Genomic DNA, 25006 nt, shown 5'->3' on the forward strand with positions numbered 1-25006 from the left:
TGGCTACTCGGGTTTTCTCTACACGTACAATCCTCCATCAGATCCCAAAAGCAAGCAAATACCAAGACTCGATCCCGAATTCTTGCGTGTCACAACAATCTCTTATCGCCTTGGCTCGTAGGGACATCTCAAGGATTTCGCGTAACCACTGCACTAGTGTCACGCTAACCAAAATTTAACTTCGCTAAAGACATCATCTCGCATCTCTCTTATCTCGTAGGCTGGGACAATGACCTTTTCGAGCCCGTTCTCCAGCCTCGGGGGCCTGACGCAGGAACGACTCCATGTGCTTTGATGAGCTAACGCAGGCCGAGTGTTTGTCGGAGGCGACCGCTGGATCGAACGGAAGACTATCGTACTGTAGCGCGAGAGCGACACCAGACGGAATATAGACTCGTGCTACCCAGGTGAGTTGGCGTCCTCTTTTCCTTGCCAGTATTCGAGTGTCGTGTGCTCTCGTGTCTCTTTCATATCACATCCCACTCACCATGAGATACTCCACGTCTTCCATCGCGGCCACGGCCCTGCTACTCTCCACAGCGTGTGCGACTCTCGTACCAGCCAAGGTACAAGAAAGAGCTATCGAATGGGTGGTCAAGCCTAAAATGTTCATCATCAGTATGTTCGAGCCTGAGGGAGACGCATGGTATGGCATTTCGGACTTCGATGTCCTGGCCATGAACATCACCGTGCCTGGCTTCTCCCCAGAGTACCCGGACGCACATTGCACTGCCGATGGAGACGTCTGCCAGCTCACGACTGGAGAATCCGAGATCAATGCCGCTACGACGATTGCTTCGCTCGTGCGCTATCCTCGATTCGACCTTACCAGCACTTATTTCATGGTTGCTGGTATTGCTGGCGTCAACCCGGAAGTTGCCACAATCTGTGGTGTTACCTTCGCCCGCTATGCCGTGCAAGTTGCTTTGCAATACGAGTTTTCTCAATTCGAGATCCCGACGAACTTCACCAGCGGATATATTCCTCTTGGCTCGCACTCCGCTGATGAATATCCCACTTCGATCTACGGCACCGAAGTGTTCGAGCTCAATCAGAACTTGCAGAAAGTCGCAGCCAACTTTGCTCGCAAGGCGACACTGAACGACAGCGATGACGCTATCACCTACCGAGCGAACTATGCTTCCACTCCTGCCTACACCGCCGGTGCTCAGCCACCATCAGTTATCGAGTGTGATGTAGCAACCAGTGACGTCTACTACTCTGGCTCCATTCTTGGCACAGCGTTTGGCAACTACACAACTCTGGTCACTAACGGCACAGGCGTCTACTGCACCACTGCCCAGGAGGACAATGCTACTCTCGAAGCCCTCCTTAGAGCTGCCGTAAACAGACTTGTCGACTTTAGCCGAATCATCGTCATGAGGACCGCCAGCGATTTTGACCGGCCATGGACTGGCGAGGCAGCCACGACGAACCTGTGGTGGGCTGAACAGGGCGCATTCGAGCCTTCGATTGCGAACATCTACTTGGCTGGTGTAGAAGTTGTTAATGGGATCTTGGATGGTTGGAATGGGACCTACGCTGCTGGTGTCAATGCCACGAATTATATTGGTAGGCTCCGCCGGTCCGATATATGGTGTGTTGTGTTCTGTGCTGACTTGAATCGTAGGTGACATTTTCGGCACTCTTGGAGGCGATCCAGACTTCGGACCATATACTTACAACAACAATCCGGTGAAGAGGGATATCAGGGCGAAGAGGGATATCAGGGTGAAGAGGAATACCCCGATCAAGATCATGAAGTGATGATGATAAAGCAATGATGTGGAGGAGATAGCTTGATACCAAGGAGAGCTAGCTAAAGAACACGCATGTACAGCTCGAACATCATATATCTGCCCCGCTACGTGTACATGTACCATCGTAGCCTTGTGCATATCTCAGCTGATGGCCCGATTCTTTCTCCAATAGCTGGCTGTGCCTTACCAACTCTTATAGATCAGCTACAAGACCTCAAAATCAATCCACAAATGCTCAATGCAGCGATGGCAAGGCCTTCCCTCAAGACATCCGGACCTTCCACGCGCTCTATCGCTGAGCTTGATCCTTCATGATCGCCAAATGAGCTTCACGATATGCCCTACGCTGTTCTAATCCTGCGAACGTGGTAGCGCACTGGCCAGTCAGCATCCTGTTCCACTACTGTGCTTGGTCGCAGGCTAAGACATACTGAAGGGCTAATAAGGACGGAAAGCCTCTGGCATATTGCTCGTGAGGAAAGACCACCTCCACCAGGTCAAGCATGCAGCACCTCATCATAGCCGAATTCTAACCCAGCAAGTCCGCGAACGTGGTTGGAAGCGACGCCGGCCGTCTATTGAGTCAAAGAGTTACTGATCAAGACAATTCCTTCCATCGTTGAGCGTCGCCAGCTCTGCATTACACGGATTCATCTGTCCCGCAACACCATTCGAGGTGATTGTGAACCTGTGGACAAGCACCATATCCCAACCATTCGCCTTTACCTCGGACACGAAAATTCTGATACACTAAGCGATGAAAGGGTTCATCCAGACTTGAAAGGACATGCTGACAGATTCATGGCGTTCTAGCAGCATCAAGTACTCAGAGTGCATCGCCTGAACTTTCAGTATTGCTTCCCAATGGTGGAGATGTCCGAGGCGGTAGCTAGCCAGGAGCTCTTGCTCCAGTATCTTGATCGTCTTCTTGGCAACTGGTCGTTGGGTGTTGATCCAGGCTAGACGTTCGCTGATGGTGGTGTAGATCGCGATCTGGATTGCCTCGTCTCGTAGCGGAGCTGTACAGAGTGCCGCCAAGAGCAGGATCGTAACGGTAATAAGAATGATCAGAAGCATGTCGGGCAATGCAATAGTGCTGACGAATCCTCTGCTCAAGATTAGCCTCCCGCCCACCATTCAAGTATGTGGCTTCGAGGACCTAGATTTGAGGTGTGCTATAGTTCCTGCCGCTGAGATTCTGGGAATAGCTGCTCAGGTCGTGCATAAGAGGTCTATACTTATGAGCGTCTCATGCACTGCTGTTTGTTTGCACGGCAGCTGCAAACGAAGGAGTGGGTGGAGCCGCATTTCCCGTGGTCAACCGCACGGGATCCTTTTGCATATTGCCGGCATGAGTAGTGAGCGCTCTGATATGCGCTACCACGAGCTCGTCCGGACACGAGCGATTTCGTCGTTGTTGCCATGTATACTGCTATCTTTGGCAGCACGCTCGCGAGATATAGCCATCTCGATAGACACTCAAGCATGCTAAAATCAATCACACATTGCTTCACTGATGATCTGTCCCTGCAGAAGCAACTTGATGCAAGCGTCACCGTCATTCGTGCGATGGAGGGGACCGATGAGGAATTTGGAGATCTTCTCGTCGGCATTCAAGGCGAATGCCATGGTACTATCTACGCAGATAGAGTCGCTGCAAGACTCTTGTTCCACAACCTGATAACCTAGCTTTCGTGGGACATACATCGTCGGTCTGAGCAGCAACCCTCGTCTGCATCTTCGTCTTCGTCTTCGTCATGGTCATGGTCATGGTCATGGTCATCGTCACCTTCTGCCATGTCCTGCGCCTGAGAATATCCGTACGAGGATTGGATAGAGTCTCTGTCGTGGAGAGCATGGGGTGTGGTACTCGACGATGAATCGGCCTCAGAAGATCTCGATGCTAGTTTTACCCTTCCACTGACCAAGAAAGTCCGTCACTTCCACTGACTTGCGCCTCGATAGCCAGCTGAAAACTTTGAGCGGCGGAGACATGGCTCAGTCTAGCAGGTTCAGGACATGCAGCCTTGCCGCAGCTGGATTGAGGGCACGCGATCATGGGGGAGAGGTTCCGTAGGGTGACACCAGTTCCTCATGTCACTGAGTGTCTCATCGGGCTTAAACCGGTCTTGATGACAGACGAACCCTATGATGGTCTGTGTTGTTCAGGAGTACAAGAGACAATCAATGTTTCTTGCTTGGCCAATTCATGCATGACTCAGCAACGGCCAATGGCCCGCCACCAAAAAGTACCCCACTACACGTCGGTCAATTTTGTTGCTGTTGACTCAGATATTATAGCTTGGTCTGTATCTCTTTTCTGGTGTGAATTCTGTCATAAGTGTATACCGCGATGGCTTCTCCTCAAGGCGCCGCGCAGGCTGTCAAGGACACTGTCCAACAGGTGGCTGACAAAGTGCAAGAGATGACAACGACAGACAACGCTGCGGCATCCGACAATGCTACTGCACCAAACCTGTTACTGGATGAGGTGACGGGTGAGCATGTGTCCAAGACCGAGCTGAAGAAGAGGCAGAAGCAGAGAGAGAAGGAGAAGGCCAAGGCGGAAAAGGAGTCGACGAGACAGGCTCCCCCACCACCGAAGCGCAAGGCTGGCCCATCAGAAGAAGACTTGAACCCAAATGTGAGTCGAGTGAATGGAAAGAGTCATGGGATGAGTAGCATATATACTCTCCCTCACATGCAACGTGTATGCCTTGGTCTTGCTACGAGAGACTGACAATGGCCCAGCAATACTTCGAGATCCGGTCTCGTGCCATCAAACGCATGAAGGAGACCAACCAGCCAAGCAATCCGTTCCCGCACAAGTTCCACGTCACGTATGATCTGGCCAACTTCGAGGACGAGTACAAACACCTCAAGAAGGGCGAGCTCGTAGAAGATAAGCAAATCAATGTCGCCGCTCGCATCTACAACATCCGAGCATCAGGCGAGAACCTTCGCTTCTACGAGGTTGGTGTCAATGGCGCTTTCCTTCAGATTATGGCTCAGAACGAGAAGAGTACGAGCAAGCTGTCGTTCCCAGATCAACACGACCATATCCGACGAGGAGACTGGATTGGTGTTACTGGCTTCCCAGGTCGAACGAGTCCGAAGAGGGAGGACAATCCTGGTGAGCTCTCTGTGTTTGCTCAGGAGGTCATCCTACTCTCGCCATGCCTACACCAGATCCCGTCTGAACATTACGGCTTCAAAGACCAAGAAGAGCGACACCGTAATCGCCACCTCGACCTCATCATGAACAAGTCAACCCGCAACACGCTCCTCGCTCGCTCCAAGATCGTCAAGTACATTCGAACTTACTTCGACAGCAACGGCTTTTTCGAGATGGAAACACCTATCTTGATGAAGAATCCTGGCGGCGCCACCGCCAAGCCCTTCTACACACATCACAACGACCTGAACATGAACCTCGCCCTCCGTATTGCCACTGAGCTACCGCTCAAGCAACTTGTCGTCGGTGGTCTGACCAAAGTCTACGAAGTAGGCCGACTCTTCCGCAACGAGGGCATCGATCTCACGCACAACCCGGAGTTCACGACCTGCGAATACTACGAAGCCTTCGCTGACGTCTACGACGTCATGGACCGCACAGAAGAACTAGTAGAAGGCATGGTCAAGCACATCTGCGGCTCCCTCCAAACCAAGTACCATACTCAAACAGGCGAAGAATACAACGTTGACTGGTCGCGGCCTTGGAAACGCGTAGAGATGATCCCCGCTCTCGAAGAAGCCTGCGGCGAGAAGTTTCCACCCGGCGACCAACTCCATACGGACGAGACAAATCAATTCCTCAAACGCATGCTCAAGAAGACCGGCGTCGAGTGCACGCCTCCTCTCACCAACACCCGCATAATCGACAAGATGGTCGGCGAGTTTATTGAAGAAAAATGCATCAACCCAACCTACATCGTCGGACACCCCCAAGTGATGTCCCCACTAGCCAAATACCACCGCGAGACTCCCGGCATTTGCGAACGCTTCGAAGCCTTCGTATGCAAAAAGGAAATCGTGAACGCTTACACCGAACTCAACGACCCCTTTGACCAGCGTCTGCGATTCGAGGAGCAGGCCCGTCAGAAGGCGCAGGGCGATGATGAGGCGCAAGTTCTCGATGAGGGATTCTTGACTGCGATGGAGTACGGGTTGCCGCCTACAGGGGGTTGGGGTATGGGCATCGATCGGATGGTTATGTTTTTGACGGACAACTATTCGATTAAGGAGGTGCTTACATTTCCTTTTATGAAGGATGCGGAGGTGCCGTCTAAGCCGAAGGCGGCGGAGGTTGTGGGGGTGGAGCCTATGGTTGTTGAGGGGACGACGCATAAGTAGAGGGATTGTGAGGGAGGGTGTGCGTGTCTCGGGATAAGGATAGGTGATGGTCATCGTGCCAAGCACGTGGGCTCACATACCAAGTGAATGCATGACTTGTCCGATACTCTGTGAGGAAAGCCGTATCTGAATGATCTGTGGTCTGCCTAAGGGCATGGCGGTCTGAGAGTTGAAGATGTTTATGTATGTGGGGCAGTTGTTGCCTACAGCATAGGTATGGCTGAGAAAGATTGTTCTACTGGGGCAGTCCACGTAGAGTCTAGTCCGAGGCTTAGCACAAAAGTCGATTTCGATTTCGATTCCAATCTCAGAGGCCTGGCCCACACATATGATCTGGGGTCTGACAATACTCCACCTTGTACATCCAACAGTGGAAACCTACACTGCAGTGTTCTATTTCAGCTCCAGACGCATCTAGACTGCTAATGGCGTATGCACAGCATGCACGTCGGCCTCAATGCCACGGCTGGGGCCACGGGCTGCATGGCGCAGGCAGTGGGGCTGAGCCGCTATCCGATGTCGAGAGACCGTGTCACTTCACCGGATCCATCTGTAGCGTCTGATTGAGAGTTCTGAGGATATGGGCTGATACTGATACAATGAACGTCAATCGTTATGGTTGGCGGACGACGTTTGACAATAGACCACGGCAGCTTCAAGAGTCTGGGCTGGATTATTGGTATACAAGATACCGGCGCGAGGGACTCAAAGAGAAGACACCACCGCCATATAGGTCTTTAAAGCATTCGAATTCGTGCAGGCTGTTCTACTTGCAAGCGGGTATTTTCGAGGATCCACTGCAGGGCAAACTCGTAGAGCATCGATTGCATACAACGCTTGCATATGATGCATTGTCATATACCTGGGGTGACTCGCGCGATTGCAAGGATATATACGTCAGGGAGCAAACAGATGTCGACGATGACCGGAGATTTGCTAGATGTATGGCCGTTTATGGCCCTGCTGGCCATCAGTTCAACGGCGGCGGCGCCATCATTAGCCACGATGTCAATGCTGGAATGTCCGATCTCCGAGGACCCGATGGGTGCAGTACGACTGGCGACACTACCGAACAAGACGTGGGAGGGATGTCGCAGGAAAGTACGGACTGGGGAACCAGATGTTCACCAGTCGCGTCCGCCGTTCCCGTGACGATCAACTTGTACAATGCTCTTCAACGTTTGCGATTACCTAATGCCGGCCCTTGGCTATGGATAGATGCCATCTGTGTCAATCAGCGGAATCGGTTAGAGTGAGAGAAACAAGTCTTGTTGATGGGGAGGATCTTTCGCACAGCGAAACGTGTCATTGTATGGCTAGGCGAGCCGCGACGTCTAGTCCCCAAGTTGGATCAGGCACCGAGCAAGCCAGCCTATTCTCGCCTAAAGCGCTCTCCTGAGTGTCTAAGCTCGGCGCTCGAATCTGCTCTGGCAATTAAGCAGCCACCTTGGTGGCAGCGAGCGTGGACAGTTCAAGAATACACTCTCGCCTACGAAAGACCCATGTTTGTTTGCGGACCATGCAATTTCTCGATCGAATCGTTAGCGGATTTGCTACAAGTCCGGGTCACCGGTGACCTAGCTAGCCTTCAAAAGGCTGTGACCCGGCTCGAGGGCTTGAGAAATCAGGCGGAGAGGCTGAGAGAATTGGACACTTACGATGTCTTCTGCTTGGTCGAGCTGCACGATATCATGTGCAACGTGTCGTCTACCGATCCTCGCGACAAGGTTTATGGCATGCTTGGGCTGATGAAGAAGTCGCTAGCGGAGGCAATTAAAGTCGACTATATCGCGGGCACTGAACGTGTATATGCGCAGGCGATGTACGCACAGATATCGTCGGACAGGACATTGCGGGTACTCTGCTTCGCGAGACCCTGGCGAACGAAGCAAGACAGAGCGTCTTGGCATATGCAGATCAATGGCGTAAGTCCCAGGCCAATAGACACCAGGCCTTTCCTCGTTCACGTCATCGGAGATAGTGCGCCCATCCATGCTGTCAGCCCTTTTGCAACACAGCACTGGGAAATGAGTCCCTGCATGCGATTCCTGACCATCATTGGACGATTTGTACTTAAGGTTTGCAGGAGCCTGCAGTTCACGTGGGCGGAGGGCTACGAGAGTTTCCAGGCATCGCCAAAGCACAAATCGGAAAACGCCAGCGGACTGCTACGGGAAGAGATATACAACGCATTCATGGCTACAAGCGAGACACCTTTGCACCTCGATAAGCCCGTTTGGAAATATCTAATGGCTTGGAATGCGGAATTCACGGAAGACAATCCAACAGATTTCGCTGCTAGAGTCTCATCGTGGCTAAAGTACATTAGCCAGTTCCTTGGGTTCGCACATGTCCAGGGACTGGACGTAGAGCCAGCCAAGGCACCTGGTGAGTTGATTACGTTGTGCTAATTGATAGACAAGTGACAACTGAAGTGTGATGCGACTATGTTCTGCATCGGCCAGTACTCCACAAGCCCAAATCTTGCACCGGCAGTCCGGCAATGACCCTGTGCTATGACGGCAAACCGATATGTCGAAGACGCACTCATTTTCCGGCGTTTCCTCCCGATCGAACATCGAATTTTCCTTGTGTGGAGTAAGACAATACTCGACCTTGTGAGCCTCTGCTTCGATATCTACAAACTGTAGCGCCATTCGAGTCGTTGGCCGTGATAGTCGAACCTAAATTGAAAGCGGCTCCGTGCTCGCAGACACGACTCCAACCCCTGGATTCCATTCACTTCTGAGAATCGCCACACCCTCCTGGGTACGAGGCTACAGACTTAGCCCCGTCCCAAGCTCAGCGCCACGGTCCTCATCGCTGCAGCAAGATATTGCTTGCGAAAGGGGTGTAGCGGTCCAGGCTGATGGCTCTGTATCGCCATCCCAACTTTTCTTGTTGTTTGATATGGTCGAACGTGCCGCAGTGGATAGAGCATGCCGTACAGTCGAACCAGAGATGATTATCAGAATTGCAATGGAGACAGCGATCGGGGACATCTTGCGGTCGGGAGGTAGTGCTGGCGGCAGATGGTTTCGCACCGGCCATGTCGTTCCTTGTCTTGGTACTGGACATGACGGTTTGGGTGTGCTCCAGCTGAATCGAGAGCTGGAACGGTTGGAGCTCACTTGACACTACGATACTTCCGGGGCGGTAATATGCGTTGAACGCTTGTTGCTCCTTGGATGTCTCTCGTCGGAGCGTAATTGGAGGTTTTATTCTCCTGTGCGTAGCCGGGAACCTTTGAGAAGAGTAAGGACATGATATCCTCGGTTGTATTTGAGTATTCGTGTTTCGAGTCTCATTGTGTCTGGCAGCATGGTGACGTTCGGTCCAAGATTCACTGTCCGCTCGTGAAGAATAATGCCCTGAACTTGCATTCGCAGAACGAACAGTCATCCGCGAAAGAAGACATGCTAATTCGGTGTGATCTTTGCGGAAAACTTGTCCACTTGGTTGCAGCATTCTTCGACTGGAGCTTCCCAAGGCGACGAGGCACAAGGACGCAGATGTCACAGTTCACGAAGCAATGTCATTTATTGTCGAACTACCATATCCGCTTAGCGGCCATAGTATACCTATCCACATTCTCCAGCTTATCACCCTTCTCTCGGCTCTGCTTCCTACCTCTCTGTTCCTTCTCTCTCATAGCCTTCAAACCATCTGCATCATCCGCATAGATCCACTCCCGCTTGCTTTCATCAACTTCCGTCATCGCTCCCACACCTGCACGTTTTCCGTCCGCTATGCTGGTGACTTGGCGCTCACGCTCTTTCATTCCTTGGTAACGCTTCCGGGCGTACGTGAGGAGCAGCATGCCAAGGAGAAGCTTGAATGCCAGCAAGACCAGATAGAGGGCAAGGAAGAATGTGAGCATAGTGGCGAGTGCTATTACGTCGTCCAAGCTCCACCAGCTGAACGTGCTGGCACTTTGGCTGCCGGCACCAAATGTCGACCTACCAAGAGCATGTCGGAAGATGCGGTCAATGTGTTGCAATGCCGCAGTAGTGGCAGGGCTTGTGGAGCTGGCCTCATTCTCCAGGCTGACTGCAGTCGCCATCGACGGTATAGGTGGTGGTACATGGGTAGCCAGGAACATGTGGTATGTCTGCACGCAAGCACGGATAAAAAGACAGCTTAGTGGGATTACAGGCAAACCAAGTCGCTTTGTGAGGTTCTGATCGGAAAAGGCATGGGTATAGTAGTCTTTAGCAAGCACGTCCAGGAAGCGATTGTAGATGTTTGGCTTTGTGTTGTTGAACTTGCCGATATATGCATGCTTGCACCAATCTACGAGAGCTTCTGAGCCGAGCACGATCAGAAACGGACCAAGAAGCTCGCCACTCCATTTCGGCAGTAGAGTAAAAGCGCGCGGTATGGCAAAGCCTGACGTGAGAGGTAGGCCTGTCGCGTTGCCACCAAGACTCCCAGTCGATGTAGCTGCTCCGCCAAATCCACCCGTCATACTGATGCCCAGTCCACCAAGCTCTACCACATTGCGGAGTGCTATGATGAGCAGCATAAGCCACAACTGAAAGCGTTCGACGATATCGGCACAAGTGAGCTGAAAGAGATTCTCTTTCTCAATCTTCTTGAACACTGTGCCTTTGATCTCGACAAATTGATTGCTCATCAGAAGTGTGAGCAAGGCATTTGAGTAGCTGTTCACTGCCACGTTGAGGGTGACGACTTGATAGAACAGTGCCGTCGAATGCAGGACAGTGTAAATGAGTGCCAGCGTCCACAGCCAGAGCGGTCGTATGATCTTACTGCGACCGTTCTCATTGCGTTCCAGAGTTTCCTTGCTAAAAAGGCATTCAAGTATGTCCTGGCCGAGTGCGCTGAAGAGCCGATCGAAGACCTCGAGCACATTGTAGATGACGTAAAGCTTGATGGCGGACTGACCACGGATGCTGTGGTACATACGACTGGCGTCAAACCACATCAAGAAAAAGCACGAAGCAGCAATCAGTAAACCTTGTAGTAGATCTGCTTTATGGTCGGGCAGAAGGGCGGATGGTACTGAGCGACTCCGGCGATGACGAAAGCCTGTCCCAGACTTACGACCCTTTGTGTTGACGTCGCTGAAGGACGCATGTCCGTCGAGCCTCGGGGCGGCATGAGAGTTCAAGCTGGGAATCGATGGCCTTCGCGAACCCTCATCAGTAACCAAAGATGGTCGGCGAGAGTCGGACACCGAGCTCTGTCTTCTACGCTGCCACACTCTGCCAAGGCCGGAATACACGAATGATGCAAGGTACTGCACTTCCCTCAGCGACGTCCGGAGCCACCACTGTATCAGCACTGTGAGTGCTTTCAGGAAGCGCAGTGGCAGGATGGTGAAGGTGAACAGCCAAGCATCTAAACATGCCACAGTCCCAAAGCACAAGACCTGTTCAAGATTTGGTGGCAAGAGCAGGAAATTAAGCAGGCGCACAAATTTCGCCTGAGATGACTCGTATGGGAGCTCGTTGGCTGTCGAGCGGTGTATGTACAATGCGGACGGCCGGTCTGGCGCAAGCTCAAGTTGCAGGTAGGTAGGTAGAGACATAGGCGGTACAGGCAGCAAAGCAGGCATTGGTGAGTACAGCGTGTCTGGTTTAGGTGAGGGCTTTGCACTATGCCGTGATGCATGACCATCTTCATCGGCGGTCCTGAGCAACGGCAGGTCCGGCTTGTGTTTGTTGACCTTAGGAGTGGATTGCTTCCGCGGCATCAGCGGAGACGAGGCTGAACGCGTAGGATTGCGTGGCCTGGTACCCGTGAGTGCGCCAGGTGTGGCTTCAACACTCGAAAGCCCTATCTTGCCATGTAATCCGACATCTGCCGCCGACTCGCTGGTTGAGGCCTTTGTAGCGGAGTCCGGAAGGGTCGATGGTGGTTGTAGAGAGTGTGGAACACCATTAATTTCCAGTCCATTAGCCAGGTCCGGGATGTCTTCAAGAGTTTGAGATACTGGACGGACTGGCAGAGACTCCGGCGATGTCACAAGGTCATCAAGCTGGCGGGGAGACAGCTTCAGCGCCTTGGCGTTTTCGTTCTGCACATCCTTGGGCGGCAGTTCTGGCGTGTCCACGACCTTTTTGCTGGTGTCCTGGCTCTGCCCATTGCCGTTCTCCAGTATCCCATTCGCGGGAGGCACAGACTCGCTGCCATGTGATTGCGTATGACCGATCAATTTCGCATCTAGGCCATCGCAGCGATTCTCCCTGTTCTCATCATGCTCATCGATGGGCGAGAGTGCGGGAGTGGGCAGCTGTGCCACGCCGGCACCTGACCGTCCTTCTTCGCCAATTATCGCTGCGTCCACCGCCATCTCTTGAACATCCCGCATCATCCATAGCGAAGACCGATATCGAAAGCGCGATGGTGGAGGTTCTCAGCGTGGAAGTCGTGGTTGGTACGTGTCGTCTAACCCCAGTCCAAACATGCGGCCGCCTTTCCGCTTTCGGCGATTGCCTCTTCAATCACGAGCTCATGGCCAACGATAACTGTGAATCATGCTCTGTACCGCTAGACAAATCCCTCTCGGCGCTTCTGCATAATTACATTGCGGTGTCCAGAGTTCTTGTTTACCACACTACGGAGATCCCGTCGGCGGGATCATCACATCGGCCGTACCTTCCTAATCGAGTGGACAACGTATGCTTCGGGTGCCTGACTAGGTAGCTGTGGGAATATAAGCATGTGAAAGTCGCTCTATTAGTATCGTATTGTCAAAAGAACCCTTATCACACACGCAACATGTCTGGCTACGATGGTAAACACCACAAATTCGCCTTTACAATGCCATCGCTAAGCTATTATCACAGTCGAACACAGCATCCCGGCTGAGAAGAAAGAACAGCCCCGCCGCCGCCCAGATCTATCAACCTTCTTCGGCACTCTCGACCTAGTAGACACATCCGGAGATCGCCAACCTCAGAACGAACATGCACTACCACTCCCACGTGACATCTCGGCAGCCTTCAGGAACCTCGCCAATGCCTTCGATATGATGCGTGGAGGTGCTGCCACGGCCCACGAGCAAGGACACAATGAGCTGCTTGAGCAGCTGGTCGAGAGTTTGATGCAGAGTGCCGAGCACCCACCTAGTGAAGTGCAGGGAGTGAGCGATGAGTTTATTGAGCAGTTGGAGAGGATACCGAAGAAGAGTCTGAAGGAGGATATGAGTTGTCCTATCTGCAGTAACCCGTTTTTGGAAGGTGCGTGGTTCGAATCATGTACGATGTCCTGGTGTTGACGATATTTAGATACGCACCCTCTCGTCGTCCGTCTACCATGCCACAAGGACCATCTCTTCGACCTTGAATGCATACAACCTTGGCTGAAGCTCAATCCGACATGCCCGCTTGACAGACAGGTCCTTGTCAAGAAGAAGCCACCACCTCCTCCGCCAGCAGACGACGAGGATGGCGAGTATGATGACATGTATGCATGAGTGAGCGACCTAAGCGGGCACTTCAAACTCCGATTTAGACTCGAGCTCTGCTTCATGTTGGTATTCGTCAATGAGTGGAGCACAGACGGCAATGATAGCTCCTGGAATGCAAGTCATCGTGCTGATGGTACGCACGCGCAGGTGTGTCAGGGGACCATGCCGTCATCTGCCACTCCTTACGGCGTGCTTCAGACTCGTGGCAATTGCGCTTGAACGCTTGCACAAGAATGCGAAGCAGATCTTTGGGTGCCGCTTCTGATTGTAGGTCGGCGCAGACTTCCTCTACATCAGATCGACTCGAGTAGTAGTCGATGAGTAGGCGACGCATCCCCGAGCCCTCCATGGTGGCATTTCAGGTTCGGAACACGATTGAACGACCAGGATGCTCGCCAAGGGCAAGCTGAAACTTGAGGTAGTCGATAGCCTTGTTGGCCGCATCCAAGTCGCCCAGCTTCTTGGCCAGTATGTACAATTCGAACAAATCATCGCACTCGATCTGTCCTTCTGTGTACTCGAGGATGCGCAACGAACCAGAGTGAGCACTGCTGATGTACTGATTGACGACTTGGGGCGAGTCATCTGCCAGAACGATTTCAGAGCTACATCGAAGAACGGTGCGTGGGAACAATTGATGTCCGTATGTACAATGAACCTTGCGCGCTCTTTGCCCACCTGTTGCCAGTCAGTCATGAGCACTGTTGCCATGAAGCCGATCGAAAACTTACTAGCACTTCGATGTCGTTCATGTAGCTCAGTCGTGCACGCTCATGAGGCGTTGAGTCGCCACCGCCATTTGCCATGGCAGCTGCGTCGAGTGTTGGTTGCAGTGACCGCGGTTATCACTGAAACTCTCAAGCCAAGAGACCTTGAATATTCTAGAGAATGGAGCACGGGCTGCAAGCAAGTCACATGAAAGGAAGGTGCGGTTGCATCTCTCCTTCCTCATATTAGTCTACCGGAGCGTCCCGGAGAGTGCTCCGTCAAGCGCTTCGTATGATGTCGATCTTCGAGTCCAGTTCCAGTGTACGCCAACATACACCCGCAAATCCGAGAGCATACATCCAAACACAAAGCCTCTGCACAATCCCACCTTGCCTCTTCCCCCAAAGCCACTTCTCCACCAATATACCAGCTCCAAACCCCACGAACAAAACCCAAACCTCAAATCCGAGCAGCCAAGGCCTCGTACACAACGGCGCCGCAGCCCATCCATGCCAAATGCCAGTCAAACAGAAGACAGCCAAGACAGCCTGAGCCCTACTGCCGCCGAACTTCCTCACAGGCATATAAGCAAGCGATTGCAGGAACGGCGAAGCGGCACCTTGCCAGTGTGTGCCCCAGAAATCAGCCAATGTAGCCGCTGAGAAAGGTAGTAAGAATTCTGGCTCCGAGTGGTCGTAGTGGAAAGTCTTGTGCACTAGTTCGAGAGCATGCTGGATAAGCATGAGTAGGCATGTGGCTTTGAGACCGGCAATGGGAAGGTAGTATGTTGCAGTTGGTAGGAGGAACAGTGGTCCGATTGTCCAGAGCAGCTTATACCAGAAGGGTTTGGCGTGGATTTCTGCTCGGCCTCTTTGGGTGACGGCGATGTCGAAGCTGTGGTAGCGCATTTCAGTTAGAAGTGACCAGCTATAGAGTGTGAGGTCCCAGGCCGTGGTCATGGGGCCAGGTTCCAGAGAGGTGCCGTTGCGGATGAGTCTTGTGGGCGGTTCATCTCGTTTCGTCAAGCTGAGATCGAGGATTTTGCAGGCGTAGAAGAAGCACATGGCTCGTAGCCCGGCTTGATTGAGTGGTGCAGCATCGTATGCTGTGAAAGGGATGGCTAGCGTGACGATGGCAGACAAGACGCCGAAATCTGTTATCATGCTTGTGGCGTGGTCGTCATCCATGTTGCTTTGCTTGACATCTTTGCGGTAGGGTGGTAATGTTCTGCGCTTATTGGCCAAAAGGGCCAGGGTCCCAACATGAGTGAGTATAGCCAGGAGCAGAAGTGGCAGGAAAAGCCAGAAATTCTCGAGCATGCCGGCCATCCAATGTGGAGAGTGATTTGCTGTCGTCCAGATGATGGCTTATGCAATGACCGTCTCGGTCATGCTCAAGGCTCCGTGGCAGCGGCAAAACATCCCATCGCATCCTCCATGGCGTCTCACTGTTACGAACGCAGCAACAAGTTTGAGGCGGAAGCAGATGGAGAATGAGACGAGGCTGGAGGGTGAAGAATGATGGTTACACGTGGGCGTCATTGTGCATGAGATCGCGTTTCAGGAACGAACAGCGCATCCCGCACTTTGGTGAAGTTCATCCCACTCAACAGCCATTGAACAAGCAAATAACAACAACACCACTAATCGACTACTACAACCACCCGCATAACATATCCGGATCTCAATCATGGACCGTCCCAACAAGCCGTCGGCTATCAGCCCAGCTGGAGGTGCCCCCAAACCCAGCGTTCACACCGAGCAAGGGAAAGTCATTGCTTCTCTGCCAACTGGTGATAGCGTGCAAGTGCTGCTCTTCGGTGCTACGGTCTTGAGCTGGAAGAGCAATGGGCGTGAGAACCTATGGGTCAGTGATGCGGCGAAGCTCGATGGCAGCAAGCCTGTACGAGGTGGTGTTCCTCTCGTCTTCCCCGTACGTTAACCCAATCACCTCACCTCACTTTGCCCACGCTTATGGCATATACTTCAGGCATTCGGCCCACCACCCAAAGACCACGCCACCGGCAAGCTCCCTCAACACGGCTTTGCCCGAAACTCGCATTGGGAGTACCTGGGCTCCTCTTCCTCCGAATCCGGCAAGCTGGCATCAGGAGGCGACGACAGCATAAAGCTCGACTTCGGCCTCAGCCACGCACAGATCAGCGACGATGCGAAGAACGCTTGGCCATACGATTTCAGCTTGGTTTATAGTGTGACATTGGCGAAAGATGGTCTACAGACGATGCTCAACATCCAAAACAAGGGCGACAAGAGCTTCGAGTTTCAAATGCTGTTGCACACATACTTCCGCATTGACGTGAGTCCAACTACAGACTAGGTGACGAGATCGCGTTGCTAACATGACGGACAGGACATCTCCAAAGTCTCCATCAACGGCCTCGGCAGCACATCCTACATCGACAAAATGCTCAACGCCACCACCCAAACCCAGACCGACCCCACCGTCCGCATCACCGGCGAAGTCGACCGCGTCTACACCGACATCAAACAAGACACCACCTCCATCCTCCAAGACGGCAAGCCGCGACTCGATGTCGTGAGGGAAGGGTTGAGCGATAGTGTGGTGTGGAACCCGTGGATTGAGAAGGCGAAGGGGATGAGTGATTTTGAGCCTAAGGATGGGTATAAGAAGATGATTGCTGTTGAAGTTGGTGCGGTGGATGGGTGGCAGAAGTTGGAGCCGGGTGAGACGTTTGAGGGCGGGATGATTTGCAAGGCGCATTTGTGAGTGATTGAGTGAGTTTGGAATGATGTAATGATGTAATGATTACAGTATGATGCATGCACCCAGTGATGCTGAAGATAGACTCAAAGTGAACGAGCATGGTCTTACTGACCAGATATTGCTCTTATTTCACAGCTTTTCACCGTGGCTTCTCCACGATCCCTAGAGGTTCATACAGGTCTGGCTCTTCTCTTCCACTCATCTGCCGCACAACCACAGACGAGCAACGAGCGGCAGGTCCATAACACACCCGGTGAAGCGCCTCAAGCACGCCAGCTCGAGTACTGCTCCGTGCGCCCTTCAATTCACTACAGCCCTTCACTCCTGCCAGAAAAATGAGCTGCATGTGATCATGCGGTCATGCACAGATCTTGGCTTTTCAAGACCTGGTATAAGAAGCCAAACAGAGTCCACGAAGATCCAAACATGGAGTGTTGACCATCAACACTTGTCCAACTCGTCAACCATGTCAGCAGGCGGATTGCCATCAAAGCGTCGCAAGTATGTACCGACTTCTTATTGATCGCTTGTCATGCACAGCTAACGCCAGACTAGAATAGACTATGCCGACTATCTGCGAGTCCTTGTTGGGCCGGAGCAAAAGGACTTCATGGTCCACAGAGACATCATCACTCAGCGCTCGACATTCTTCCAAAAGGTCTTGACCACATCCGAGTCTTGCGCTGCATTCGCCACGGCCGCGACCACGGCTTCTGCTGTCGTCACTACACCGGCGGCTATCGAACGGTGTGACCGCAGATCCTTGATGACATGTAGCAGAACTGATGCTCTCACTAGAATCGACTTCACAGACACTTTCCAAGTCCTCGTGGGATCGGAAAAGACAGAATTCACACTACACAAAAGCGTCATATGCGCACGCTCGCCTTTCTTCGAAGCAGCGTTGGCGAATCGATGGAAGAGCTGCTATTGCGGCCCTGTCGAATGGCCGAAGACGATGCGGTTTTGTTCGCAGATTACGCCAATCGCGTGTATCACAACACTCTCGCTTTGAAGTCCGCAGAATCCTGGTCAACGCGACACCTTGTGAAGCTCTGCCTTCTCGCGGACAAACTTGGGGAGCTTGAAAGAGCCAACCTCTGCATCGACTACATCATATGCTTCAGCGATATCAAGGGTCGCATACGCGATGTGGATGAAGTCCGGCTGATATATGAACGCACTGCTAACGGCTCGCCTCTTCGCACTTTGATGCTGCATTACTTCATCCACGAGGCCACGCCCATGACCATCAAAGACAGTGTTGATGAGCTACCGATAGCATTTCTGCAGGGCTAAATGCGCGAGATGATGCTCTTGGAGAGCGGCAATGAGGATAAGAAGATAAAGCGGGTGTTGAAAACCCGGGCGAGTAAGCGAGCGGTCTGTTGTTACCCCCAGCATACCGGTGATGTGCCGCGTCGTGCGACCAAGCCTGGCAAAATTACTGCCTGATGAAGCGAGATATCGCTGGGCGGATGATGCTGCTCCTGGCACGGTGATTGGGCCCGTGGTGCAATCCTGGATAAGACAGCCGGCATATGTTGATGGCTACAAAGGCATATACTTGGCATCGAAGGGCGTCCGTTTCTCAGAAAAGTATTGTGGATAACTCTTCATAGTGGCAGCTACGTGAGAATCCGCTCATGCTTTTGATGTCTTCCACAGACCCTGTCAGTGGTTAAGAGAGTAAGGCTCGTCTACGCCAGGCGATCTAATCCAGCATCCTCCGGACATACACTATTCCCGAAACAGGTCTAGTTGGACGCCTCAGTAAGATCGAGCTGATTACATGTACGTCTACCTACTTCAGCCCCCGATTTGCACATTTGCGATATGTATTCTCTTATCTCTCTTGGTGACAGTCGAGGACTGCTATGGCGTATTCCTGGCGGAAGCCTAGTAGCGTCGTGGCTGGCATTTTGCTTCCGCTTCTGGTGGCATTTCTTATCAGGAGATGGAGTACTGGACATCGGAGTGAGTCGTTCTTGGAAGACTCCAAAGTCTCGAACGTGAGTTTCTTTCAACGCATGCCGAACACAGACTGTGTAGAGGTTCAAAAGATCGTCCCGGGCAGATTTTACCCGAAGGACTCGGACGGCTACAAGACTTCGGTTGACAACTACTGGTCCAAGCCCGCTAGCGAACAGCGACCAGCTTGTATCGTCAGGCCATTGAATGCCGAAGAAGTCGCCATTATAGTTCGAGTACTCAACGCAAGATACGAGGAAAGAAGCCATGCTGATCGCAACGTACCGTTCTTTGCAGTACGAAGTGGCGGCCACTCGCCTGAGGCTGGCTTCGCTAACATCGAAGGTGGTGTGCTCCTCGATCTGAGTCTGCTCAACGATGTCGCAGTATCGCAAGACAATAAAGTCACATCTATTGGTGTGGGTGCACGATGGGGCGAAGTATCGACAAAGTTAGATAGCATGGGCCTCGCTATCGTTGGGGGCAGGAACAGTGATGTCGGCGTAGGAGGACTCGTACTTGGCGGTATGTACACTTTCTGACATACAAGCCCATAAAGCCTCTGTGTGATGCCGTTCGATCATGTGGAACTGTCAATTTCAGCACTAACACAGCAAAGGAGGCATCTCTTTCTTCTCGCCGCGCTTCGGCATGGTCTGCGACAACATCGATTCGTACGACATTGTTCTGGCGAACGGTACTATTGCTCACGCCACGGCATTTGAGCACTCTGATCTGTGGCGTGCACTGAAGGGCGGAAGTGGGAACTTCGGCATTGTAACCAGTATTGTAGCTCGCACCTTTGTTGCTGGCGATGTGTGGGCTGGTTATGGCTACTGGCCTCACTGGCAAGCACAGAAGATACTAAAAGCTTTCGTCGACTTCAATCAGCCTGCGAACTTCGACGAGTATGCGGCAGGGCCTATCGTGGCTTTCGTGTACATCCCGAGCATAGGTCTCAGGCTTATCGCTAGTAGCCTGGTGTACACAAGACCAGAGCCTTGGCCTCGAGTATTCAACGACTTCAACAGATTGTGGCGATACTGGAGCACTGCAAAGGTACGTCCACTTACCGATGCGACCGACGAACTACATAGAGCTTCTCCACGAGGCGCTCGGCAGTTTCAAGTCACCACCACGGTTGTGAACGATCTCGACACTCTGACAACGTTCCACGAGATCTTTGTTGAAATGTCAAAAGTACTCAAGAATATCCCAAGATCATCTTTCACTTTCACTATCCAACCACTGTCAGCCGCCGTCACGCACAAGGGCAGCCCCAATGTTCTTGGACTGGAGGAAAGGCTAAGAGATCAGCCGCTGATTATCATCTTGCTCGTCTGGGTCTCCACGAGGCCTGAAGATGACGAGATCACCCAGCGGGTGGCGAGAGACATCATTGGCCAGGGCGAAGTGTATGCGAAAAGGCACAATACCGCAGATCCGTATCGATACTTGAATTATGCTGCCAGTGGACAAGAGCCTTTCTTTGGTGACGGGTATGAAAATCTCGCCTTCATGCGGGATGTCAGTCGCATATATGATCCGCAGGCGTTCTTCCAGAGAGCTAAGCGGGGCGGGTTCAAGCTAGGAATTGACGATGGATTTGCGACTCAGTCGTCCATGGAGAGGCTCTGACACGAGATTTATGTCTCTCGATATCATTGCCAGCTCGTTGCTCGCAAAATTCTCTTTGATTACATGTATGGCTGTAGATGCCGCTGTAGGACGATCTCATCGGCCATCTTACTCTTGCTCAGGCTGGTAGCACATGGTTTCTTGGTTCTGTAGAGTCAACTTCAACGGGCATTCTACTCTTGTGACTCTGAGAAGGATCGCATCCCCAACCGTGACCGTTTAGCCGCTCGAAGATGTGTGGGAGAGATGCAGTCTCCATGACTCTGATCGGGTCATCGTCGTTGGTAATCTGCTTGGCGTTACAATATGTTTATCCTGGCATCCAGCCTTGACGCGACCTGTCGATGTTCTGATCATTGAAACAAATACAAGGCCGCAATCTGGAGACTATCGCGACGGGATTAAATAGATTAAGCGACTCATGAGACACCGATATATACGTAGACAGTCAGAAGGATATTCTCCTGACGGTCGTGGTTCCATATTATGGCATAGACGATTGTAGGATACGATATTACGGCCGCAACAGTTCGTCAGCAGCATCATGAGACTCTCGTAGAATGTATTTCTCACAATTATGCCTAATAATCTCGCACAAGCAGGCTAGCAGCCTGCCTGACGATTGAGACAGCTGCTCGGCGGAAGGAAGAGTATGGGTGATTGGGCTTGATATGACAGCCCAACGTATAGAGATGAAAGCCTCTCGAACCAACAAATCGTATCCTGCAAAAGCTCCCATGCTATCGTGCGGTGGTCAACATCTGCCTTGCGCCGACTACTGGCCCATAGCTGCCACTCTTCGCTCCAATGCCACTCGACCAACCGTACGTGTGAACGTTTCGCATCCGGTGCTCATTTTGGCCACTGCCCTGCATTTCAGTCTTACCGTCATTGCATCAAATTCCATGCTACCCTGGTTGTCCTAGCTCTTGAACAATTGCGAGACTGTCAGCAGCGCCAAGAACCATTCATCGAAGGCAAATGGCCGTGCCTGCTTCCTTGTGTCGGCGACGCTAGGAAAGATATCGGCAGCCACTTCGTACTGTTCCCACAAGTACCTTCCTCTCTAAATTTCCAATCCTTCGAGAGATCATCCATTCGATCCACAGCCAAGACTAGCAAAGGAGCGCCATCTGTCCATCATGTCTGACTTAACAAGCGACACTGTCGCTCCAGTCGCACCTGCAGGGTACGTACTGCCCCAAAGGCGGTGCGATTGTCGGAAATCGGGGGCTAATAGCAACGGCATCAGCAGCTCCCAAGGGTACCTCACAGTCGTTGTTGGCCCTAAGAACAACCACTTCACGGCCAACAAAGCTCTCATCATCTCACGCTCCACCTTCTTCAAAACCGCCGCATCGAAGCGCTGGACCGACGGCAGACCCAAGCACATCATACTCGCCGACGACAACCCCGAGCAGTTCCGTGACTACCTTCAAGTCCTCCAAGACAACGCCCTCGACCCACAGCAGCACTGGACATTCGTCCAAACCGGCCTGATCTACATCCTCGCAGACAAGCTCGGCGACTTGCGCACAAGCAACATCTGCGTCGACTTCATCATCAAGGATCTCGAGGTCGACGATGCTGTGCCGGGCGACAGTTTCATTAACTTTCTCTACGAGCACACAATTCCCGGCTCGAAGCTCCGCAAGTTGTGCATCGACTACTACATCCACGAAGCCAACATCGTAGGTATGGACAGGGAGCTCGAGAGGTTGCCCGCCCGCTTCTGGCACGACATCGTCGTCGAATCCCATGAGCTGAGGAAAAATCACGGGCTTGGCTATGTCGACGACATCTTCCGTGATCGTGTCGTCGAGCAAGACGATTGTACCTACCACCAGCATGACGAGACTCACCCGGCTTGTGAGGGGGTGTGAGGATGTGGTACAAGCATGCGGTATACATGGTGCGCCAGTATCTGTCAAGTCTGGCCACCGTGTGAGGGCTTGCGCTGGCTGACTGGCTGGCTGGCTGGCTGAGCGCAGTCTCTGCAGCAAGCTTTCTGCAATGTCTGCTTTCTAGTCATGAGCAACCATAATGAAATGAGCAGCAGACTTACCACACAACATTTGAGGACACTGTCGATTTCTCACTGCCCGTTCTTGCGCTCATGATCTCGTGGTTTGTCGCTCCATGTCGAAATCATAGGCCGGTAGCTCGACTCGGTTGCTTCATTTCAGTAAAGATCGTATCTCTTGCTGGCCTTGGGTCGGGCTCCAAATCCAGCATCTCCCGTCGGAGCTTGGCAGATAAGGCGGACATTGCCACAGTCCAGAACGGCACATACGATCCGCCAAGACCACTTACAAGCCCGCAGACCAGTAAGCTGCTTCAGTAATAAGGCTGCAAGAATCTGGGCTGCTGAGTATACGGTCAAGACCAAAGAGGTCGACCGGGATCATTTATCACCACAATGTGGCCATTAGCCATGGTACAAAGCCACAACTGTTTCAAAGCGAGCTTAGCTGTCCGTAGCCACTCGGCCAGGAATGTTGGGCGACAGCAGGGTTGCAGTGATCTTGGCTCGGTCGACGCTCGAATTATTGCAACAGATACGATCTGTGATGTCTCAAGTCTGACGAGTTGCCAGATGACATTTCTCCAGTATTGTTCGGTTTTTTAGAGGTCTCAATGGCACTGTGGAAGCCCTGAGTCATACGTATCTCCTGGTTCAGGGATTCTGATGCTTCGGTGGATCTCGCTGGAACAGATAGCGTCGCCGTGGCGCAGAGAGGACAGCCAACCGGCTGCTGCACATCCTCGAGGACAAGGCATATCAGTCAATCCGAACGCCGACGAGATGATCCTCCAGCGTAAAATGATAGAGGAAAGCCGGACCTCCCCGAAGCATCAGTGGAAAAGTACCGTAGGAAGACCTGTTGGTTTGAGGGAAAACGGATGCCTGATTGAAATGCACCCCAGTCTCGGACAGTAGCTTCAGAAGACTCTGCTCCGGAGTAGTCCTTTCTTGTGACTGCCGTGAAGAGACCAAGAGGCTAGCAATGCGAATGCGGAATCGATATCTTGCCATGTCGATGAGCCGTTTACATGCAGACGAACTTGAGGTGGATATTGGATGGCGCTAGCACGACAGCTTGGACCACCGCTTGAACTTACCCTTCTCGCGGTACCATCCTTATGGTCATATCATTTGTTTGGCGATGACTACAGACACAAGTGTCTCCACGTTGGCTAGCAGACAAGGGCCAAGAGTAGTTCTGTACCATCAGACCCATCACGGACCGAATGATGGCCCGCCAGTATCACTCCTGCCGCTGCTAACACACAACACCGGCATAACACATATCATCATTGCAGCGATCCATCTCAACGATCCACCAGGTCATATCACCCTCAACGACCATGTCCCTGACCACGAGAGGAATGATACACTATGGGGCGAAGTGGCGTGGTGTCAGGCAAGCGGGGTGAAAGTGCTATGCATGCTGGGAGGAGCAGCGAAGGGTAGTTTTGAGAGACTGGATAGCGAAGACACGGCTCGGTTCGAGGCATATTACGCACCGTTCCGAGACATGCTACGGAAACACAGCTTCGATGGTGTGGATCTGGACATCGAGGAGCCGACCACCATGGACGGCTGCATACGTCTAATCGATCGTCTACGAGCGGACTTTGGGCCCACTTTTCTGATCACTCTAGCACCTGTCGCAACTGCACTTCTCGTAGGCCAACCACATCTCTCGGGCCCATCGTTCAACTATCACGTCCTGGAACAAATGCGTGGTCACGAGATAGCCTGGTACAACACGCAATTCTACAACGGCTGGGGTGACTGCTCGACAAGTTTCTGGTACGAAGCTGTCATAGCTACAGGCTGGAAGCCGGAAAAAGTCGTTATGGGTCTTCTCACTAACCCCACGAATGGCGGCTCGGGCTATGTGGCTCAGCAAGAGATAGATAGGGTGATTACTGTTATAAGACACCGCCACCCTACTTTTGGTGGTGTGATGGGCTGGGAGTATTTCAATGCAATGCCTGGTGATCAGCAGAGGCCTTGGGAGTGGGCAGGACATATGCATCGAATAACTACTGCACCACTGCCAATTATGCCTGCACCACAGCAGCAGCGACAAGCACCCGTTCGACCATATGGACAGCCTGCTATACCTCCTCCGGCAGCACATCCTTACCCAGCTGAAAGTGTACAGACTCTACAGGACCTTGGTTTCAGTCAGCAGCAGGCAGTTGCTGCTCTCAATTCGACGAATGGTAATGTCGAGTATGCAGCCGGGCTACTTTTCCAGGACTGATTAAGCAATTACACTGGCTTCCTAGAACGTGAGAGGTACAGTGGCCTCTTCAATCTGCCTCCCTCGCCTCGAGAATACACGAGACAGCTCGCCAGTGATCCTGCTACTCAGCCTTC

General features: G+C 52.4%; 13 protein-coding genes across 13 annotated transcripts; 9 read left to right on the top strand and 4 right to left on the bottom strand.

The window, feature by feature from the left end:
* Window positions 1-488: 488 nt before the first annotated feature.
* On the top strand, window positions 489-1767 carry LTS14_008840 (uncharacterized protein; the record flags this gene model as incomplete). The annotated part of the gene is made up of 2 exons (XM_064841525.1): window positions 489-1572; window positions 1631-1767. 2 exons carry the CDS (start codon window positions 489-491, stop codon window positions 1765-1767), a joined length of 1221 nt encoding a protein of 406 aa, XP_064691016.1.
* Window positions 1768-4113: 2346 nt separating this feature from the next.
* KRS1_2 (lysyl-tRNA synthetase) lies at window positions 4114-6113 on the top strand (the record flags this gene model as incomplete). Its single annotated transcript, XM_064841526.1, has 2 exons — window positions 4114-4404; window positions 4512-6113. 2 exons carry the CDS (start codon window positions 4114-4116, stop codon window positions 6111-6113), a joined length of 1893 nt encoding a protein of 630 aa, XP_064691017.1.
* Window positions 6114-7387: 1274 nt separating this feature from the next.
* LTS14_008842 (uncharacterized protein) lies at window positions 7388-8715 on the top strand (the record flags this gene model as incomplete). The annotated part of the gene is made up of 2 exons (XM_064841527.1): window positions 7388-8501; window positions 8579-8715. The coding sequence occupies 2 exons, from the start codon at window positions 7388-7390 to the stop codon at window positions 8713-8715; spliced, it is 1251 nt and encodes a 416-aa protein (XP_064691018.1).
* Window positions 8716-9663: 948 nt separating this feature from the next.
* Window positions 9664-12432, bottom strand: LTS14_008843 (uncharacterized protein; the record flags this gene model as incomplete). Its single annotated transcript, XM_064841528.1, has 1 exon — window positions 9664-12432. The coding sequence occupies one exon, from the start codon at window positions 12430-12432 to the stop codon at window positions 9664-9666; it is 2769 nt and encodes a 922-aa protein (XP_064691019.1).
* A 428-nt stretch (window positions 12433-12860) lies between these two features.
* On the top strand, window positions 12861-13557 carry LTS14_008844 (uncharacterized protein; the record flags this gene model as incomplete). The annotated part of the gene is made up of 3 exons (XM_064841529.1): window positions 12861-12876; window positions 12929-13321; window positions 13370-13557. 3 exons carry the CDS (start codon window positions 12861-12863, stop codon window positions 13555-13557), a joined length of 597 nt encoding a protein of 198 aa, XP_064691020.1.
* Window positions 13558-13566: 9 nt separating this feature from the next.
* LTS14_008845 (uncharacterized protein) lies at window positions 13567-13900 on the bottom strand (the record flags this gene model as incomplete). The annotated part of the gene is made up of 2 exons (XM_064841530.1): window positions 13567-13658; window positions 13693-13900. 2 exons carry the CDS (start codon window positions 13898-13900, stop codon window positions 13567-13569), a joined length of 300 nt encoding a protein of 99 aa, XP_064691021.1.
* Window positions 13901-13909: 9 nt separating this feature from the next.
* On the bottom strand, window positions 13910-14357 carry LTS14_008846 (uncharacterized protein; the record flags this gene model as incomplete). The annotated part of the gene is made up of 3 exons (XM_064841531.1): window positions 13910-14156; window positions 14210-14229; window positions 14283-14357. The coding sequence occupies 3 exons, from the start codon at window positions 14355-14357 to the stop codon at window positions 13910-13912; spliced, it is 342 nt and encodes a 113-aa protein (XP_064691022.1).
* Window positions 14358-14537: 180 nt separating this feature from the next.
* LTS14_008847 (uncharacterized protein) lies at window positions 14538-15578 on the bottom strand (the record flags this gene model as incomplete). The annotated part of the gene is made up of 1 exon (XM_064841532.1): window positions 14538-15578. The coding sequence occupies one exon, from the start codon at window positions 15576-15578 to the stop codon at window positions 14538-14540; it is 1041 nt and encodes a 346-aa protein (XP_064691023.1).
* Window positions 15579-15948: 370 nt separating this feature from the next.
* Window positions 15949-17007, top strand: LTS14_008848 (uncharacterized protein; the record flags this gene model as incomplete). The annotated part of the gene is made up of 3 exons (XM_064841533.1): window positions 15949-16191; window positions 16249-16575; window positions 16630-17007. The coding sequence occupies 3 exons, from the start codon at window positions 15949-15951 to the stop codon at window positions 17005-17007; spliced, it is 948 nt and encodes a 315-aa protein (XP_064691024.1).
* Window positions 17008-17470: 463 nt separating this feature from the next.
* LTS14_008849 (uncharacterized protein) lies at window positions 17471-18303 on the top strand (the record flags this gene model as incomplete). The annotated part of the gene is made up of 3 exons (XM_064841534.1): window positions 17471-17505; window positions 17560-17751; window positions 17817-18303. The coding sequence occupies 3 exons, from the start codon at window positions 17471-17473 to the stop codon at window positions 18301-18303; spliced, it is 714 nt and encodes a 237-aa protein (XP_064691025.1).
* Window positions 18304-19034: 731 nt separating this feature from the next.
* Window positions 19035-20613, top strand: LTS14_008850 (uncharacterized protein; the record flags this gene model as incomplete). Its single annotated transcript, XM_064841535.1, has 2 exons — window positions 19035-19500; window positions 19595-20613. 2 exons carry the CDS (start codon window positions 19035-19037, stop codon window positions 20611-20613), a joined length of 1485 nt encoding a protein of 494 aa, XP_064691026.1.
* Window positions 20614-21755: 1142 nt separating this feature from the next.
* LTS14_008851 (uncharacterized protein) lies at window positions 21756-22496 on the top strand (the record flags this gene model as incomplete). Its single annotated transcript, XM_064841536.1, has 2 exons — window positions 21756-21802; window positions 21854-22496. 2 exons carry the CDS (start codon window positions 21756-21758, stop codon window positions 22494-22496), a joined length of 690 nt encoding a protein of 229 aa, XP_064691027.1.
* Window positions 22497-23780: 1284 nt separating this feature from the next.
* On the top strand, window positions 23781-24890 carry LTS14_008852 (uncharacterized protein; the record flags this gene model as incomplete). Its single annotated transcript, XM_064841537.1, has 1 exon — window positions 23781-24890. One exon carries the CDS (start codon window positions 23781-23783, stop codon window positions 24888-24890), a length of 1110 nt encoding a protein of 369 aa, XP_064691028.1.
* Between the last annotated feature and the right edge of the window lie 116 nt (window positions 24891-25006).

The sequence above is a fragment of the Recurvomyces mirabilis genome (assembly GCF_035927965.1).
Source record: "Recurvomyces mirabilis strain CCFEE 5264 chromosome Unknown scaffold_27, whole genome shotgun sequence".
Classification (NCBI taxonomy): domain Eukaryota; kingdom Fungi; phylum Ascomycota; class Dothideomycetes; order Mycosphaerellales; family Teratosphaeriaceae; genus Recurvomyces; species Recurvomyces mirabilis.